At 40.6% G+C, this 19,924-nt stretch overlaps 1 protein-coding gene across 2 annotated transcripts in view; it reads left to right on the top strand.

Moving 5' to 3' along the window:
- The window catches only part of usp24 (ubiquitin specific peptidase 24), a 200,138-nt gene that overhangs the window by 53,593 nt on the left and 126,621 nt on the right, over positions 1 to 19,924 (top strand). For both annotated transcript variants that reach the window (XM_078560934.1, XM_078560933.1), the window contains exons 14-16: positions 4,757 to 4,852; positions 5,001 to 5,162; positions 12,504 to 12,611. In XM_078560934.1, coding sequence (XP_078417060.1) covers positions 4,757 to 4,852; positions 5,001 to 5,162; positions 12,504 to 12,611 — 366 coding nt within the window. The remainder of the gene's footprint in view (positions 1 to 4,756; positions 4,853 to 5,000; positions 5,163 to 12,503; positions 12,612 to 19,924) is intronic.

Here is a 19,924-nt window from a genome sequence, read left to right as displayed (position 1 = left end):
TCCTCCAGTTGGCATTGAGCTTCATTGGAACAATGCAGCAGGCCAAGGATGGACATGTGGGCATGAGAGCAGGGTGGAGTATTGAAATGGCAAGCGACAGGGAGGTCTGGGTCATGCTTGCGGACAGACCGAAGGTGTTCTGCAAAGCAGTCACCCAGTCTGCGTTTGGTCTCTCCAATGTAGAGGAAACGGCATTGGGAGCAGCGAATGCAGTAGACTAAATTGAGGGAAGTGCAAGTGAAATGTTGCTTCACTTGAAAAGAGTGTTTGGGCTCTTGGACTGTGAGGAGAGGGGAAGTAAAGGGGCAGGTGTTTCACCTTCTGTGATTGCATGGGAAGGTGCCGTGGGAGGGAGTTGAGGTGTAGGGGGTGATGGAGGAGTGGGCCAGGGTGTCCCGGAGGAAACAATCCCTGCGGAATGCCGCCGGGGGGTGAAGGGAAGATGTGTTTGGTGGTGGCATCATGCTGGAGTTGGCAGAAATGGCGGAAGATGATCCTTTGAATGCGGAGGCTGGTGGGGTGATAAGTGAGGACAAGGGGGACCCTATCATGGTTCTGGGAGGGAGAGGAAGGTGTGAGGGCGGATGCGCGGGAGATGGGCCGGACACGGTTGAGGGCCTTGTCAACCACAGTGGGTGGAAAACCTCAGTGAAGGAAGAAGGAAGACATGTCAGAGGAACTGTTTTTGAAAGTGGCACCATCAGAACAGATGTGACGGAGGCGAAGAAACTGAGAGAATGGGATGGACTCCTTACAGGACGCGGGGTGTGAGGAGCTGTACTCAAGGTAGCTGTGGGAGTCGGTAGGCTTGTAATGGATATTGGTGGACAGTCTATCACCAGAAATTGAGACAGAGAGGTCAAGGAAGGGAAGTGTCAGAGATGGACCATGTGAAAATGACGGAGGGGTGGAAATTGGAAGCAAAATTAATACATTTTTCAGGTCCAGATGAGAGCATGAAGCAGCACCGAAGCAATCATCGATGTACCGGAGAAAGAGTTGTGGGAGGGGGCCGGAGTAGGACTGGAACAAGGAATGTTCCACATACCCCATAAAGAGACAGGCATAACTGAGGCCCATGCGGGTACCCATAGCCACACCTTTTATTTGGAGGAAGTGAGGAGTTTAAGGAGAAATTGTTCAGTGTGAGAACAAGTTCAGCCAGACGGAGGAGAGTAGTGGTGGATGGAGATTGTTCGGGCCTCTGTTTGAGGAAGAAACGGAGAGCGATCACACCATCCCGGTGGGGGATGGAGGTGTAGAGGGATGGGACGTCCATGGTGAAGAGGAGGCGGTTGGGGCCAGGGAACTGGAAATTGTTGATATGTTGTAGGGTGTTAACTTACTCTTGGTTACTTTTTGTAACCCAATTAGAGTTATATCTTCCACTTCCAAAAAAGATTCATCCATGGATACAGTCATTTTTGCAGTCTCACCACTTCTAAAAAGCCTCACCAACTGCAGAATTCAAATCGCTTCTTGTACTCATAGCCTTGAGATTCACAAATTCCAAACCAATCAAGGAATTACAAATATATCCTGTCAAGAGCCCCCATGGTAAAGGCTGAGTTGTTCAAATTGCAACTTGAAACTTGAAACAACTGTCATAATCCATTTTTGCAATTTGTAATTTTGAGATGCAGGCTTTGAATTCAGTAGGAATAAGACCACCAAGTCTTGTGGTTTTTATATAAAAGTAAATTAAACATTTATTAATTTAACAAGTTAAACACACACACATGGCTACAAATTACTACTATAATAACTTTTTAGCAAATCCCCAAATTAATCACCCCCATGTAAATCTCCACTAAGGCAATAGCAGCCCATAGACTTTAAATAGACACCAGGCAAAGCACATTTGTCCTTACAAATTCTAAATGAGGCTTATTGGTTGGAGGCGTACAGGCTGGTTAGGCCTTAAATGCCTCTACCTTACACACACAAACTCCTTTCTTTATATACCTAGCTTTCCCTTTGAATGTAAATTTTGCATTGTATCACTAGGTCTTTTAAACATAAGCTCTTTTAACAATAAAACCCCTTTCATCACACCAATTTTATTAGTAAGCTGAAAAAATAAACACATTGTTTGGCTTCTTCTAGCTAGCTGCAAGATTTTACTCGCAGTCTTAAATGGTTCATTCAACAAATGCAAATGAACATGTTACCTTCCCATTCTCCTTACTGTTCACCCAATTAACATCTCAAAACTACTATACATCAAAGCACCCAGACTAGCTGGCTTTAATCCAATCAAGACGCACACAGACACATACCTAGGCACAGACCCCCACTAGAATTCTATTTTAAAAAATAATTTCCAATAACATTATAGCCATTAATCTGTCTGACAAAAAACATTGGTAAAAGAATAAGAAGTGGGATGAGAAATTTTTCAATGGGAATTGAGCACCTTGCCTGAAAAGGTAGTGGAAACCGATGACCTAAAATTTGAAAGGGGATTGGCCGGTACGTGAGCATGGGGACTTAGTGTTACAGACAAAAAGCGAGGATGTGGATCTAAACATAATTGCTTTATCAAAGAGCCTTCTGCAGCAAAACAAGCTGCGTATCCTCCTCTATGGTGTAAATTTTTGTGATTTAAAGATTACATGGATTTGCCATTAGAGGCCTCGCTTTTACTTTTCCCCAAAGCTCAGAGAACGAGTGAACAATCTGGTACGAGGATTCTGCTTATGCTACTTCGTAAACATTTACTGAGTTGCATAAAGAGATATGTTCCGAACTTTTTACTTTGTCTCCACCCCGCCACTGACAATTTACATTGCTAAGAGTTGTGCAAGGAAGTTAGACATGACCATCTGCTTTTTTAGTGCAGCAGTGCTCTATGCCCTACCTCCAACCAAAAAATACATGTATTAATTTGTGCTGGATAACTGCATTATAACGAAGAGGATTCGGAAAAAAAGCTTATAATAGACTTAATTGGTTTCGAAAATTTATTGAGACTTTCATGTTTAGTTGTCACATTCCCCTTTTACTTTTGTTCATTCTTAAATTCTATTTGGCTGAATTTCAGATTACGAGTAAATTGTATATGCTTCTATTTAACGAATGCTGCATCCAGTAGCATCCTAAGCATCCTTCTACATAGTTGGTGTTGGATCTTGTGGATCCTCATCACACGCTTGTTGTAAGTGGTGGCCAAGTTAGTATTATAGAGTTGATCAGCAGACACTTCTTAGGTGGAAAACATTGTTTATTTACAAAGGTACTTAGCAGCAACTACATGTGTGCTTTCACTTCAAACCCTATCTCCATACTACTGACTGCTAACTACAGAGGTAGCCCTCGCTACTCTTCTTTGGTTACTAAGGTTATGTGATCTTCCTTTATAACATTCTTCTTAAATGTACATTACACATAGATAAAACCATAATTACCACAAAAGGCCAGGTTAAATTTGCTTATAGGTTGTAAAAAAGAAATTGATAGAGTTCCTTCCTGAAGGCCATATTACTAGAACAGCAACTTATATTTATGCAGCATCTTTAACGTAATAAAACATCCCAAGGCGTTTCACAGGTCTGTTATAAAACAAGGTATGACACCAAGCATCTAAGGAGATTTAGGTCAGATGTCCAAAAGCTTGGTCAAAGAGTTAGGTTTTAAGGAGTGGCTTAAAGGAGAAAAGCGAAGTAGAGAGGGGTAGAGGTGTAGGGATTCCAGAGGTATTCCATTGCGTGGGGCTCATGGAACTGAAAGCACGGCCACCAATTTGGAGCGATTAAAATTAGGGGTGTGCAGGAGGCCAGAATTAAAGTGCAGATACATCAGAGGGTTATGGAGCAGGAGGAGATTACAGAGATGGGGGAATGGGGGACAAGGCCATGGAAGGATTTGAAAGCAAGGTTGGAAATTTTAAAATTAAGATGTTGCTTGACTGGGAGCTAATGTACATCAGTGAACATAGGATTTGCTACGGGGTAGGACACAACCAGCAGAATTCTGGATGATCTAATGTTTACGGAAAGCAGAATGTGAGAAATGGCCAGGAGTGCATTGGACCTGTTGGGTCTAGAGGTAACAAAGGCATGAATGAGTGTTAAACTCAGATAATGCTACAACAAAATTACATAATTAGGCTACCCAGGAGTATAATCTTTGAGAAGGCTATTTCTTAATTTTTCTTTGAATTTCTCAAACTAACTTAGAAAAAATATGGATTTCTGACTAATCAAATCGAGAGCTGCAGAAGTATGCCAAATAGTAGACCAAGTGCTCAGGAGTTGACTGCTGGAATGTAAAATTGGGGGAGAGGCTTTTTTCTCCAGAAGGAACAGAGGTAAGAAGAGAGTTGGGAGGAATTTGGCTAATGAATAATAATGCAAGGAAGTGTCTGGAGATGGCCTTGCTTGTTATAAAAACCATTGTATTAGAGGCCAAGTGGAATGAAAATAACAACATAAAATGCTGGATATACTCAGCAGGTCTGGAAGCATCTGTGGAGAGAAAAACAGAGCTTCAGGTCTGTAACCTTCCATCAGAACAAATTCATTTCAGTCCTCATAGCCTTGTTTTTATGTTATGTTATGGCAACTTTACATTGCAGGTTTGGTTCCGCTAGACTGGGATATTGTACTTTGTGTATTGTACAGCACATTACTTATATGCCAGTGACATATGTTTAGTGAAAAGTTACCACACCAATTTCCTCAAAGTGTGAAAACAGTTTGATCTGTGATAGAATAATTCCTTTTGGCAGATTCATCTTCTCTCTCTTCCTGTTTAGAGTTGGGAGATTGAAAGTGACCGAATCCGACAAAAGCTGCTCAGCCTCATCGGAAAAATTGGCCGAGAAGCTCGTTCTGAAAATACCACAGGAAAGGTAAGAACCATTATGGCAGACCTGACGAGATCTTGCAACTGAATCAGTGATTTTTGGGATGGAGTTTGAACTTGTGCTGGTGTTTTTTTTAAAGAAACTTTTTAAAAAATATATTTCCTTCTCCCCTACCCCCTTTCCCCAACAACAGGTGCTGGAGGTGCTTTGGGAACTTGCCCATTTACCAGCACTACCCACTAACTTGGTCCAGCAGGCACTGGAAGAACACCTCACCATACTTAGTGAAGCATATGCAGTAAAGGAGCAAATCAAGCGAAGTTACATCATCAAATGTATAGAAGACATTAAGAAGGTAGGCTAATTTTTGGAGGAAATAATATGTTGGATGAGTTTATTTAAACTCGATTTAAAGGAACTTGGGAAACATTACATAGAATTAAATATAAGTTACAGTACAAGCAAGTTGTTCAGCCTAACCAGTCAATGTTGCCTTCTGTGCTCCACACGTGCAATAATTTTAATTCCATGTGCCTCCCTTTATATATCCAAACTAATCTGTACATCACTCGCATCCCTAAAGCCCTGGGCAACTAACCCCCAAACCTAGTATTACTTGTGCTTGTTTCATATTTGCTGATTTACCTTGTTTGAATGGACTGCTTTTAGTATTGTTGCCTGATATGTATAACTCCTCATCAGAATGCCAGATCCAAATGATATCAGCAACTACTGTTTACATGCCAGTGGTGTTTTTTGTGATCTTTAGAATCATAGAATAATTATAGCACAGAAGATGGCCATTCAGCCCCTCATGTTTGTGCTGGCCCAGTGAAGGAGCAGTTCACTTAGTGCCACTCCCCTGCCCTTTCCCCTTTAGTCCTGCAAAATTTCCCTCTTCAGATAATGATTCAATTCCCTTTTGTAAACTTCCATTGCCTCTGCCTCTACCTCTACACTTTCAAGCAGTGCATTCCAGATCCTAACCACTCGCTATGAAAAGGTTTTTCCTCATCTTGCCAATTACCTTAAATCTGTGCCCTCTGGTTCTCAATCCTTCCGCTACCTACCTACTCTGTCCAGATCCCTCATGATTTTGAATACTTTTATCAAATCTCCTCTGAACCTTCTTTTTGCCAAGGAAAACAGTTCCAACTTCTCCAATCTTTTTAACTGAAGTTTGTCATCCCTGAAGCCATTCTTGTGAATCTTTTCTGCACCCTCTCTAATGCCTTTAGGTTCAAAAAGTGCATTAAGCTTAGGCAGAATACTTGAGTTCAATAAAAAAACCCTGAATATTGAAGCAAACATCTTCCAATTATCTCATCTGCTACTCGCCTGTTAGAAAATACAAACATACTAATTATTAATGGTTGTTAGAGTTCCACAGTGTCTTTATTCTTTTGTTTTTCAAAGGAAAAAAAAGCCTGTGTCAAACTTTGAAAGCTCTAATTACTACCAGTGTTTTGTTGATTGTAATAAGCATGTTCACATTGTCTTACAGCAGTCAGATATAAAAAGGGATACACACCCAGGAATCAGCAGCAAAACTCTAAACTGAATGTCTGCGGAGAACCCTTAGTCACAAACCAGTGCTGCTGGACATTGGATTTTCGTCATCTTCCCCCACTCCCCATCCTTTCCCTAGCTGATTCTGTCAGGCCTATCCCTGCCATTCTCCTCACTGCTGACAGATACCAAGAATCCATCATTGAGTTAAAACTCACCCTTTTATAACCTCCTCTGCATTGTCCCCACACACCGTCTGTTCCCCCTCTGCCCCGCCCAACGTAATTCTGCCTTCCCATATCCCCCTTCAAAGTACTCCACACCGTGTGATTAATGTAATGGTTAATCTCCAGCACTGTATCCCAATGCTCTCAAAATCTGGGGCTGCCGGCAAGGTGCAGTTGACCCATATTTCACCCCTCAAATATTGTAGAGCTGTGAAATTCTAGTGCATTAATAAAAAGATCAGTTTATAGAAAAAATATAAAATTTGCCTTACTCAACCATTAATTTAATGACCCTAATGTTCCCCCCTGCCCCACCTACATTAACTGGAACCCCAGTTGTTGCAATGTGGTGAACCTTCTGGCTCACCATGAATGCTGACATAAGGTCTACTGGTATTCATGAGCAACTTAGGTTTTGTAATGTGAAGCAATTTTAAAATTTGTTGATAGCAAATTAGTGGTATGGAAAACTGTAAGGATTATGGAATGAGGACATAGGTTAACAGGATGAACAGATACCCCCAATTCATGGTTTAAAAAAAAGTTCTGAAATAATCCAGTTTGGATAAAAGAACCAGGAAGGTGGTACTCATAGTGGTAAGATTTTTTTTAATGGATTACAGAATAACTTTGCATAAATAATGGTGTAAGCAGGTAAGATTGTTAAGGAAAATTGAATGCTTGATTTTTTATATCTAGAGGCGTGTCCAACCTGTATGACAAAATTATTACAGAAACAGGCCACTTGGTCCAACAGGTCAATGCTGGTGTTTGTGTCCACACGAGCCTCTTCCCACTCCTCACTTAACTTCATCAACATATTCTTTTATCCTTTTATTTGCTTATGTAACTTTTCCTTAAATGCATTGATACTGTTCACTTCAATCACTGGTAGTAATATCTTCCACAAGCTAAACAATCCCTGGGTGAGAGAAATTTTCCATGTTGGATTTATGGGTGACTTTCTTAATTATGGCTTCTAGCTCTGGCCTTCCAAGGAAGTGAAAATATCTTCTCTATGCTTACCATATCAAACCTTTTCATGATCTTAAAGACCTCCCAACACCGCTCAGCCCTCCTTCTAAAGAAATGAACCCCCACCTATTCAGTCTTCCATGTTCATGGTTCCAGTATCATTCTCATAAATCTTTTTGCAGCTTTTCCAGTGCTTCTATGCCCTTTTTATAATATGGAGACCAAAACTATTCGCAGCACTCCAAAGTGTGATCTAAGTAAGGTTTTATACAAATATAACAATTTATTTGCTTTTCAGTTCCGCCCCTCTAGAATTTTAAGAGCTAAGGTTGTAGTCTTGAGTACAGTATTGTTTTGGGTGCCCTATTTTAGAAAGGATTTAAAAAGCAGTGGAGAAGTATATTTTATATTCTAGTCCTATTTCGAGAGGACTAGAATATAAAAGCAGGGATGTGCTGCTGAGGCTTTATAAGACTCTGGTCAGACCACATTTAGAATATTGTGAACAATTTTGGGCCCCGTATCTCAGGAAGGATGTGCTGGCCCTGGAGAGGGTCCAGAGGAGGTTCACGAAAATGATCCCAGGAATGAAAGGCTTAACATATGAGGAACATTTGAGGACTCTGGGTCTATACTCGATGGAGTTTAGAAGGATGAGGGGGGATCTGATTGAAACTTACAGAATACTGAAAGGCCTGGATAGAGTGGACGTGGGGAAGATGTTTCCATTAGTAGGAGAGGCTAGGACCCGAGGGCACAGCCTCAGAGTAAAGGGAAGACCTTTTAGAATAGAGATGAGGAGAAACTTCTTTATCCAGAGAGTGGTGAATCAATGGAATTCATTGCCACAGAAGGCTGTGGAGGCCAGGTCATTGAGTGTATTTAAGACTGAGATAGATAGGTTCTTGATTGGTAAGGGGATCAAAGGTTTTGGGGAGAAGGCGGGAGAATGGGGTTGAGAAACTTATCAGCCATGATTGAATGGTGGAGCAGACTCGATGGGCCGAATGGCCTAATTTCTGCTCCTATGTCTTATGGTCTTATAGGTTCAGCATAATGTTATCAATGATGAGGAAATCATTAAATTAATTAAATTAAAAATTAAGAAAGTAATTAGTTAAAATGCAATAAGGATGGCTGGGCAGGTGATATGTTGCAGTATGTTGGAGCTCATGGACAGCAGTGTGATCCATGGCAACAATGTCTGCAATAAGTGTCTACAGAACTTTGGCTCAGAGTCAGTGAGCTTGAGGCCAAGCTACAGACACTGTGATGCATCTGGGAGGGCGAGAGTTCCAGAAGACAATCACGCCCTTTAGGCTAGGGTCTGCTGATTTGGTCAGTGGTCATTGACAGGAGTGTGTGACTTGAGTGAAACAGGAATGGGGATCGAGAAAGGGGAAGTGAAGGAACCTTAGCGTTTGCAATTGTCCAACAGATTGGAGGTTCTTGTAGCTTGTATAGTTGAGAGCAGGAGCTGCAGCGAGGATGAATGACCATGGCATCGCTGTACAGGAAGTCATTCAAGCGTTGGGGAGGGAGGGGCGGAAATAGCAATGTTGTGGCAGTGGGGGACAGTATAGTCAGGGGGATAGACTCTATTCTCTGTAGCTGAGAGCAAGAGTCCAGAGGCGGTATTGCCTGCCCAGTGCCAGGGTTCAGAACATCTGCTTGGGGCAGGAGAGGAACTTGCAGTGGTGTAAGATTTCGGGGTTTGGGGGCCACAGATACCTAAATAGGTAGTCGATTAGTCGTAAGTAATTTTAAGATGGTTTATTAAGAAACAACAGTTTAGATATGATATATTAATGAATTAGAAAACATATACAACTGGCAACAGCTTGTGATAACAGCACTCTGCTCTCTAGACAAATTGTTAGGAAACTCTTCCCTTGATCTCTCAATCTTCCTATTCCTATCCCCCCGCCCCCTCTGGTCCATCTTTCATCTAATGAAGGCAGCTGCTGAATGAGCACTGCACCTTACCGCCTCAGCACCCCCCCCAACCACCAATATATAGACCCTTTTTGGGGAGCTGGTAGCTTACCCAGTGTCAAGCATCTATCTAACTATTCTGGCCAATGAATACAGGACAGGTACTCAAAATGTCAGAGCGGTTACCACCCACCTTATGCGTCACTCTGCTCGAGGTCAGCTTTTTAGTTTACATCTTGCTGAGGGTCATATCCTGGCCCTTTCTAAACAGTTGCATAGATAAAAGGGTGCACAAGATGCCATTCTTAGGAATGTCAACATGTAAGCCTGAACTAAGACTGTTTAGAGGTCAAAGTGTTTAGAAATACTCTTTCCAGAGAGAGAATCAAGGCTATTTGGTTAATCCTATAAAATCTAGAAAATGCCCGCTTATTAAAGACCTCAATTTCTTAGTGGGGCAGGGGAAGGAGGTGGGGAGCATTCCAGTTGTTGTGGGCTACGTACATACCAGTGACATAGATAGGACTAGAAAAGAAGTTTAGGGAGTATGAGTAGTTAGGGGCTAAATTAAAAAGCAGAACCTCAAAGGTAATAATATAGGGATTATTATCTGAACCACGAGCAAATTGACATTTGAGACAGGCTACCTTTGCCAATCTGATTCGTCCAATCTATATGTAGATTAAAATCACTTATGATTATTGCTGTACCTTTTTTACAAGCCCCCATTATTTCTTACTGCACACCCTGTCCTGCAGTGTAGTTACTGTTAGAGAACCGATAAACTACTCCCGCATGTGACTTCTTACCGTTGCTATTTCTTATCTCCACACAAACTTTTCTACATCTTGATCTTTAGAACTAAAGTCATCTTTCACTGAGTGGAATGTATTTTTGTTGAACATTTTGAATTGTTTCTTTAAATGTTTTCCACTGTTCATTTACCTCCATACCTTTCAGTCTACTTAATTAACCTTAGCCAGTTTTCCCCTCATACCTATGTAAATGGCTTTGTTTAAGTTTAAGATTTTTGTTTGCGATTAGAATACATCACTTTCAAGCTTAACATGGAATTGAATAATATTATGGTCACTATTTCCCAGTGGATCTTTTACTATGACATTACTAATTAATCCTGCTTCATTACACAATACTAGATCTAAGATAGCGTTATCCCTAGTTGTTTCCACTACGTACTGCTTGAGGAAATTATCATGAAAACATTCTACAAATTCATCTTCTAGATTATTCTTGCCATTAATTAGATAGATTCTTGATTGACGAGGGATAAACAGGAAAGTAAAGTTAAGGTCACAATCAGATCAGCCATGACCTTATCAAATAGCTGAGCAGGCCTAAAGAGTCGATTGGCCTACTCCTTCAAATTTGTATGTATATTTGTCAACATTATGAAGAGAGACTAGTCATGATTTGTGTTGATATTTTTCATTATTAATTCCTGTGCTCCCATTTATGGTGAAAAATGCCTATAAGCCTATCACTGCACAGTCTAGCCACATTTCTCTCAAAATAGTTTGAAACGTTTTCACCCACCATTTTGTTCTTCAGCAACTAAATTCTCTTTTGCTGAAGTTAACAGATGTAATCAAAATAAAGCAAAAATTCAACAAATTACACAATTCACAATAACACAATTAGATTTGTGCTTGGAGTTCTCTTTTGTATTTTAAAGCCTTAATTCAGGTTTTGCTGAAGGCCTCTGGCATTTCCAAAAAATCTGGGTTAGGAGTTGATAATTCTCCCCTCAGACTGTGTTACCGAGAGCAGAATTTGAATTAAGCACTTTAAACGCATCTAGACTTTCTAATTTCCCTGGATACATCAGCACCACTCAGCTATGCAAAGGATTGTTTCCTCATTCAGTAGTTTCTGTTCAAAGATTTTCAGATATAATTGAAATAAAGTGAGAGGACAAATTTTAAAACCTTGGATGAGGTAACATTCGAAATGAAAATGGTGAAAAAAGGCTTTGTTTGTGAGAGAAAATATGACTTCTAATTACACACTTATGGGTAGCCTTTACTTAGCATTCTGTAAAATAGTTGCTTGGTAGTACAGAATTTTAGTATTGCTAAAAAGAGACATGCTGTCAGGCATAATTTCATCTATGCCTGTGTGCCTTAGTCGAGTTATACCCCATCATCTAACCGAACCTCACTTGAAGATTATGAATTTGACTCCCTATATGCATAACAATTTGGTAGGTGTTGGGATTGAACTAAAGGAATACTTGAATGTGGAATATTCTACCACAAGCCGTTTAAGCAAATAATAAACTTTATTATACTTTATTTGACTTCATTTAAAAGGAAAATAGTCTCTTGACTAAGAGGAATATTACAGTTTAGGGGATAAGTGAGGGAGCAAGATTAATCAACGTGACCTATATGAAGAAAACTCAGGAATAGGCTTGTTTCTATATTTTAACACTGTTGCATTTGAAAAGCTAAGAACTGGCACTGTGAGTTAGTAATTACAACTGCTTTGAAGAAGCTGCAGTACTGTTTGATTAGTAACTCTGCTGATATTAAACTGTCACTTTTACAATGTCTAGCTTCATAACTTAAAGCTCTTAAACACTCAATCAGTACTCATTCAAATAAAAATATGGCTTTTCATGTTTCAAGTTTTCTTCTTGGAGCAAAAGATGGCCTAGAACGATCAGATCCTGGCTTGGAGATCAAATGTCTCCCAACTGTGAGGACTGCACAGATAAACTTGGGTTAAGGAGCCATTTGAAGCCTGTGATGATATTCACCACTTCCCCACTCTTGTTTGATAACTGAAACATGTAATGCTATTTTAATTATAAAAATTAACTTCTGTGCGCAAAGTAGATAATTTTATTTGTAAAGGGTGGTCAGCCAAGCTGCTATATTCCATTGATGTATGCTGATGCAATCACTGAATGGGAACTAAAATTTAATCTCCAGTAGATCTGTAAATATTTTAAATATTTAGTATTGTTCAAACTGCAGTAAAAACTTCTTGGATTTTTTTGTGTTGCAAATTGTGCTTTTTCTTCTCAGTCCTCCCAGCAAAATAACCAGCAGCCAGTATGGGTGGTTCCAGCTTTGCGTCAGCTTCATGAGATTACCAGATCCTTCATCAAGCAGAGCTGTCAGAAACAAGACAAGGTAAAAAGTAGATTTTGACCTATAATGGCCTCTGAATAAGATGGAGGAACCTAAGGGTTCTAGAACTTTAATCCAATAAGAGGAAAGCTATTAAAGGTAAGTCTGGCAGACAAGATGCTCACAAAGCAACTAATTCTCATTGACATCCAGCTCAGTGCTGCAGATGGCTGAAGCAGTAAAATTCCAATTCTACTCATAGGGTTTCTGCACTTTAAAGCTGTTGTATTCTTTAAGGAATTTTTTTCACCAATTTAAATGAGCATTCCAGAAAACACTTCAGAGCTTTCATTTTATGTACTGTATTAACATGTAAGATTTAATCACAATTCAACATTCTTTAGATATTTTAATATTCTAACTGCCACTATCTGGTTCCCACATTGATTTTCAGAGCACAACACATGCATTAACATGCATGTCAGATGGTAACTTCACCACTCCCCAATCTTAATGCTGATGAAGTAAAAATTATTTTCTGCAACATTTTAGCAATTCACTTCTCAGCTGATGAGGCTCAAGGATTAGTTCTTCCCAGAACTCTAAAATATTGGAATAATAAACTGAAGATATATGATGGTAGATGTAGTCATTTTTTTTCTCCTTGGATGAAGTCTAACATGTTCTCTGGCCCTCTTCTAAAACACATGGGGTCAGCTTAAATCAGACAATTGAAGTAGAGAATCCTGGACATGACTGTGTAGTGTGAAGTCATCACGTTGTTGCACCAGCCCACTTCAGAAAATCACTATTCTCGTTTCTTCAGATTGAAGAAAGTGGAACCACAGTAAAATTTAGTGGTTAACATTAGAGAGCAGAAATAGTGACATTCTGCCAGCATGGAGCCTTACTCAATACAATTAGAACAATTGGAGCTACGATATTATACCCCTAATTTGTGTTTGTGCCTACTAAGCCTCTGGACTAGTTTTTCAGAGTTTTTGGGGTATCTGGACTCTGATTCTATGAATCTTAACTCACTATTAATTTGTTCTTTTGAAACTTTGACCATTCAGGCAACACAAGATAGTCTAGTCAGTGACGTAATTCAGGAAATATTTATTAAGTAACAAAGTTAGACAATGACTTTACTGACATCATGCTGGTCTTGACACCCAGTTCAGCCTTGGAAGTATTCAACACATGGGCTGGCTCCTGTCCCTTGGACTTTGTTCTTCTGTTCACATCATGCATGAAATCTCTCTTCCCTGCAACTTCTTCAATTCTTCATCTTCCTACTCTGCTTGTCTTGCTGCTGGAAGCTTGTGTTTATTATTCCTTTATGATACATAGTCCACCCTCGTGATCAGTGATGTTTCTGGACTCTGGTTTGGGCAGTGCATGATCAGTCTCTGATTAGTTTAGCTAGTGCCTGATTAGTCTCTGGTTTCATGGGGTGATGGTCATCTAGAGATGTCACTTCCTGTTATCTCCTGACCGGTTAAGGTGCCAGTTTCCTCATAGTGTTTTTCTGCCCTTTCATTAAATGTGACGGATTTCTATTAAGATAATGGAGCGCCTTTAAAATGGTTTCTTTGTCATCTTATTTGAGATAAGTGAACATGTAGTGTCAAGTACTGATGATTAACTTCTGGGCTAATCGTCCAGGTGCCTAATTGAGATATAGGTATCAATACTGGATGTCCTATTGAATTCTCATTAAGACAGGATGCTTATCAGTGTTTTTGCAAAAAGAATTACTTCACTGATGTTGAGTTATATTGTGACTATTGATGCTTGGCACAAGTTAATTAAAATAAAAGAGAACAGAGTGGCACACAGCCTTCAATACAGAAATTACAAGTTACTTCATGTATAAATTTTACACAAAGCATGTGTAAAATCAATGCATTAAGACAATCCGTTTGTAAAGATGAGGTAGCAAGATACACTTACAAAATGCAGCAGGATATATTTAGTTGATATATGTTCATAAGTAACAAGAGAGAAAACTATTTACAAAACTAATTACAGCTTAATTCTTGATTTTATAGAACCAAAGCAATGCATAGGCTCATTATATAAATTACAAGAAAATGACTGCTTTTTAAGGCACTACAAGTTAAAAGACAGCTAATTTAAGACACAGGGTTGAAGGCTTAAAATCTCATAGCTGTTCTCCTCACACCTTTGAGTCATAGGTAACAAGTACAAATCGAAAAGTGTTAATTGCTAGGGATTGTAACAGTTCCAGACTGATGTCCGTTCAACCTCGACAGTATTTGCAGCAACAGCCTGCAATTAAACTATGCAAGTGTAGCTTTGCACAGTCCTTGGGCCACGTGGTACATTTCACTTGTCAAGAAACGATGCGGTTACTTATTCACAGAAAGAGGATGCAGCCACATGGAAACAGTGATATTAATTACAATCAAGTAGCATATATGAACATAAGAATTAGGAGCAGGAGTAGGCCACTCGGTTAGTTGAATCGGCTCCGCCATTCAATAAGAACATGACTGATCTGATTGTAACCTCAACCCACATTTCTCCCTACCCCTGGTAATCTTTCACCCCCTTGTTAATCAAGAATCTACCCACCTCTACCTTAAAAATATTCAAAGACACTGCTTCACTGCCTTGAGTGGAAGAGAGTTCCAAAGACTCACAACCCTCAGAGAAAAAAATTCTCCTCATCTCTGTCTTAAATGTATGACCCCTTATTTTTTAAACATTGGCCCCTAGTTCTAGATTCTCCCTCAAGAGAAAACATCCTCTCCACATCCACCCTGTCAAGACCCCTAGGATCTTAAAAGTTTCGATCAAGTAACCTTTTACTCTACTAAACTCCAGTAGGTACAAGCCTAACCTGTCCAGTCTTTCGTCATAAGACAACCCACCCATTTTGGGTATTAGTGTAGTAAACCTTCTCTGAACTGCTTATAATGCATATATATCATTCTTTAAAGAAGGAGACCAGCACTGTACGCAGTACTGCAAACGTGGCCTCACCATTTCCCTACATAAGTGAAGCATAACCTCCCAACTTTTGTAATCAATTCCCCTCACAATAAACGATAACATTTTATTAGCTTTCCTAATTACTTGCTGTACCTTCATACTAGCATTTTATGATTCATGCACTGGGGTACCCAGATTCCCCTGAATCTGAGCTCTGCAATCTCACTCCATTTAGGTAATTTTTTTTGTTCTTCCTGCCAAAATGGACAATTTCACATTTGCCCACATTTTATTCCATTTGCCAGATCTTTGCCCACTCACTTAACCTATCTATGTTCCTTTATAGTCTCCTTATGTCCTCTTCACAATTTACTTTCCTACCTATCTTTGTGTAGTCAGCAAATTTCGCGACCATACCTTACGCCCCCTTCATCCAAGTCATTTATATAAATTGTAAAAATTGAAGCCCCAGCACTGATCGCGGTGTCACACCACTTGTCACATCCGGCCAACCAGAAAAAGACTCATTTATGTCAACTCTCTGCTTCGTGTTAGCTAGCCAATCTTCTATCCATGTCAATATGTTACCCCTTACACCATGAGTTTTTATTTCTGCAATGACCTTTGATGTGGCACTTTACTTAGATTTCCAGAAGGCATTTGATACAGTACACCCACCAGCTCCCCTTTATCTGCAGCACATGTGACAGCTTCAAAGAATTCCAATAAATTGGTTAAACATAATTTCCCTTTCACAAAACCATGTTCACTCTGCCTGTTTCCCTTGAATTTTTCTAAGTGCCCTGCTATCTTTAGTAATAGCTACTAACATTTTCCCTATGACAGATGTTAGGCTAACTGGCCTGTAGTTTTCTGCTTTCTGTCTCCCTCCCTTTTTGAATAAGGGGGTTACATTTGCTATTTTCCAATCTAATGGAATCTTCCTTGAAACTAGGGAATTTTGGAAAATTAAAACCAATGCATCAACTATCTCACCAGCCACTTCTTTCAAAACCTTAGGGTGAAGCCCATCCGGGCCCAGGGATTTGTCAGCCCGCAGCCCCAACAATTTGCTCAATACCATTTCCCTGGTGATTGTAATTTTCCTGAGTTGCTCCCTCCCTTCCATTTCCTGATTTACAGCTATTTCTGGGATGTGTCCTCTATAATGAAGACCGATGCAAAATACCTGTTTAATTCCACTTTCCCAATACTGGTGCCAATGCCCCACGAACTGGAACCCACTTCTCGAACTCCAGTCTTTGAGCCACACATTCATTTCTCTAATCTTATTTGTCCTATGCCAATTTTCAGGTGCTCAGGTAATAATCCAGAAATTACCTCTGAGGTCCAGGTTAATTTGGTGCCTAGCTCCTCATACTGACTATGCAGAACCTCCTTTGTTGGTACCTACATGGACCATGGCCACTGGATCCTCCGGCAACTACTGGATCCTCCCCCTCCCACTGCAAGTTCCTCTCCAGCCTTAAGCAAATGTCCTGAACCCTGGCTCCAGGCAGGCAAAATAGCCGTCTGGACTCTTGCTCCTTGCTGCATAGAACAGTCCATACCCCTTAACATACTGTCCCCTACTAACACTACATTGCTTTGTGCTCCCCCCACTTGTATGGCTTCCTGTACCAAAATGTCATGGTCTGCTAGCTCATCCACCCTGCAGCCCCCACTCTCATCCAGACAAGCTGAAAGAACCTTTAACCCGCTGGACAACTGAGGTTGACACTCCTACACTCTTGCCCTCTGGGTATTCTTGCCTGCCTCAGCTGCAGTCACACCCTCCTGTCCCTGACCACCTTCCGAATCAGAAGATCCTATTTTAACGGTGTGACTGCCTCCTGGTACAAAATGTCCAGGTAACTTTCCCCCTCCCTGATGTGTTGCAGTGTCCACAACTCAACCTGCAACTCAATGACTCTGAGCCAAAGCAACTCAAGCCGCAAAGCAAGAACCAGTTCCTACAGATGAAAAAGTTAGAAAATGCAAAAGAGCACCTCCCTCCCCTCCTCGCTAAACTACCTCAGCTCCCCAAACACACTCACTATGTTAGGGCCACACACCCAGTGCTGGTCGCATTGAGAATGCCTGAATTTATATGTTCTAATCCAAGGGACTAGCTGAGCCCAGCTACAGCAAGACCGGTTCAAGCTAGTTAGTTTCCTTAGTTAATTATATAGGTGCCTGCCAGTGGATAGCTGTCATCTCCCTGCTTAGGCCCCTGGATGACACTTAGAATTTGAACAGCGCTTGCAGTTGAACAGCGTATTAATCTAATATAATATTAGGTTAATTGATTCATATGCTTTGATTACTTGGTCATTACACATAACTAAACTAAAAAGTTATTGTTAAACATGAACTTTCCTACACCAGCCTCTCAATTTCTTTCCTTAATTGTCTGCTGATATTGGGCCGATACCTTGAATCCAAAAAGGGTAAACTAAGAATTCTTGCAGGAAAATCATCACTTTTGTTTATGAAATTAACTCATGATGGTGTAATCTGTTGCTGGTAAATTTCAGTGTTTACAATAGACAAGTTTTTGTTTTGCAATAAACCATTGTTCCTTAGTTTGTGTTTTAAGAACTTGACATGAGCCACGCACAATCGCGTGTTGGATGAGATAGTAACACCTCGGATTGTCTTTTCTAGGCAGTTTTGGAAGAATTGCCTTCTTGTAGCAGATGTTGTGGTGTTTACGGACTCATCTGGGAAACCAGCATATCTAACTCGCTATCTTGAATAATGAACTGACCAAAGGGTGTCCAGTTGTAGCTTTGCACAGTTTACTACGAAATCTCAAGGATATTGATTGGAAGATAAAAGCAACATCCATCCAAATTATTTTCCTATCAATACCTGGGATCCTGATTACCTTTGTCTGGCTGCAGTCTTCCAGGACCTTCCCAAGAAGGGGCAAAATATAATTTATTCCTTCTTTATTGGTAACAACGTTCCAGTGTAGGTTAATGAATTAAGAAGGAGCTTGGATTTATTTGGTACCTTTCATGGCAGGAATCCCTTTGGGTTGAAGTGTCTTCATGGTAAGGTTTATGCCAATGAAAGATTGGAATTAAGCCATCCTTCTGTGGTATACTTGCTAATCTGGTACCTGCATTAGGCAAATCTGCACTATTGAAGAAAATAAATTATTTGCTTTTATATAGTCTGTACATGCCAAAGTCCTTCATAGTCAAATAATTACTTTTGAAGTAGTCACTGTTATGTTGGCAAATGTTGATAGACCAGCTAGCCTGGCTCACTAGATAGACATGAAGGGTTCGACTGTTACTAGGGATTGAGTTCATCCTGATCAGCTTCAGATAGCTTTCCGAGCCAATATTTTAATCAGTAGGGTGCTTCTGGCTGGACAAAGTGCCTTTTGCTGGTATACTGCAACTTTAAAAACTAATCTCCACTAGTACATCTGCAGACATGGTAGGCCCTAATGGGTGCCAGCCCATGCCTAGGATCTGAATTTGAGTTAAGTTGACCTCATAGACGTCTACAGCACAGAAGGAGGCCATTTGGCCCATCGTGTCCACGCTGGTCAACAAAGATCTGACTACACTAATCCCATTTTCCAGCGCTTGGCCCATAGCCCTGGAGGCTACGGCAATGCAAGTGAATATCTAAATAGTTAAATGTTACAAGAGTTTCTGACTCAATCAACCTTTCAGGCAGTGAGCTCCAGACTCCCATCATCCTCTGGGTGAAAAAATTTCTCAACTCCCCGCTTGGCCTTCTACCTCTTACCTTAAATCTATGCCGCCTGGTTATTGACCCCTCTACTAATAGAAAAAGTGCCTTCCTATCTACCCTATCTATGCCCCTTATAATCTTATACACCTCTATCGGGCCCCCACTCAACCTTCGTTGCTCCAAGGAGAACAACCCCAGCCCATCCAATCTTTCCTCATAGCTCAGACCCTCCAGCCCAGGCAGCAGCCTGGTAAATCTCCTCTGCACCCTCTCCAGTGCAATCACATCTTTCCTATAATGTGACCAGAACTGCACGCAGTACTCCAGTTGTGGCCTTACCAGTGTTTTATACAGTTCCGGCATAACCACCTTGTTGTTGTATCCTATGCCTCAGCTAACAAAAGCAAGTATCCCATATGCCGCCTTAACCACTTGATCTACCTGCCCTGCTACCTTCAGGGATCTATGGATATGCACACCAAGGTGTCTCTGATTTTCAGTACTTGCCAGAGTCCTACTGTTCGTGGTGTGATCCTTTGCCTTGTTAGCCCTTACCAAGTGCATTACCTCGCACTTTTCTGGGTTGAATTCCTTTTGCCACTGCTCTGCCCACCTGACTAGTCCACTGATATCCTCCAGTTTACGGCCATCCTCCTTACTATTTACCACCCTACCAATTTTCGCGTCATCCGTGAACT

The sequence above is a fragment of the Cetorhinus maximus genome, chromosome 17 (assembly GCF_964194155.1).
Source record: "Cetorhinus maximus chromosome 17, sCetMax3.hap1.1, whole genome shotgun sequence".
Classification (NCBI taxonomy): Eukaryota; Metazoa; Chordata; class Chondrichthyes; order Lamniformes; family Cetorhinidae; genus Cetorhinus; species Cetorhinus maximus.
This window is presented reverse-complemented; position numbering and strand designations above follow the sequence as displayed.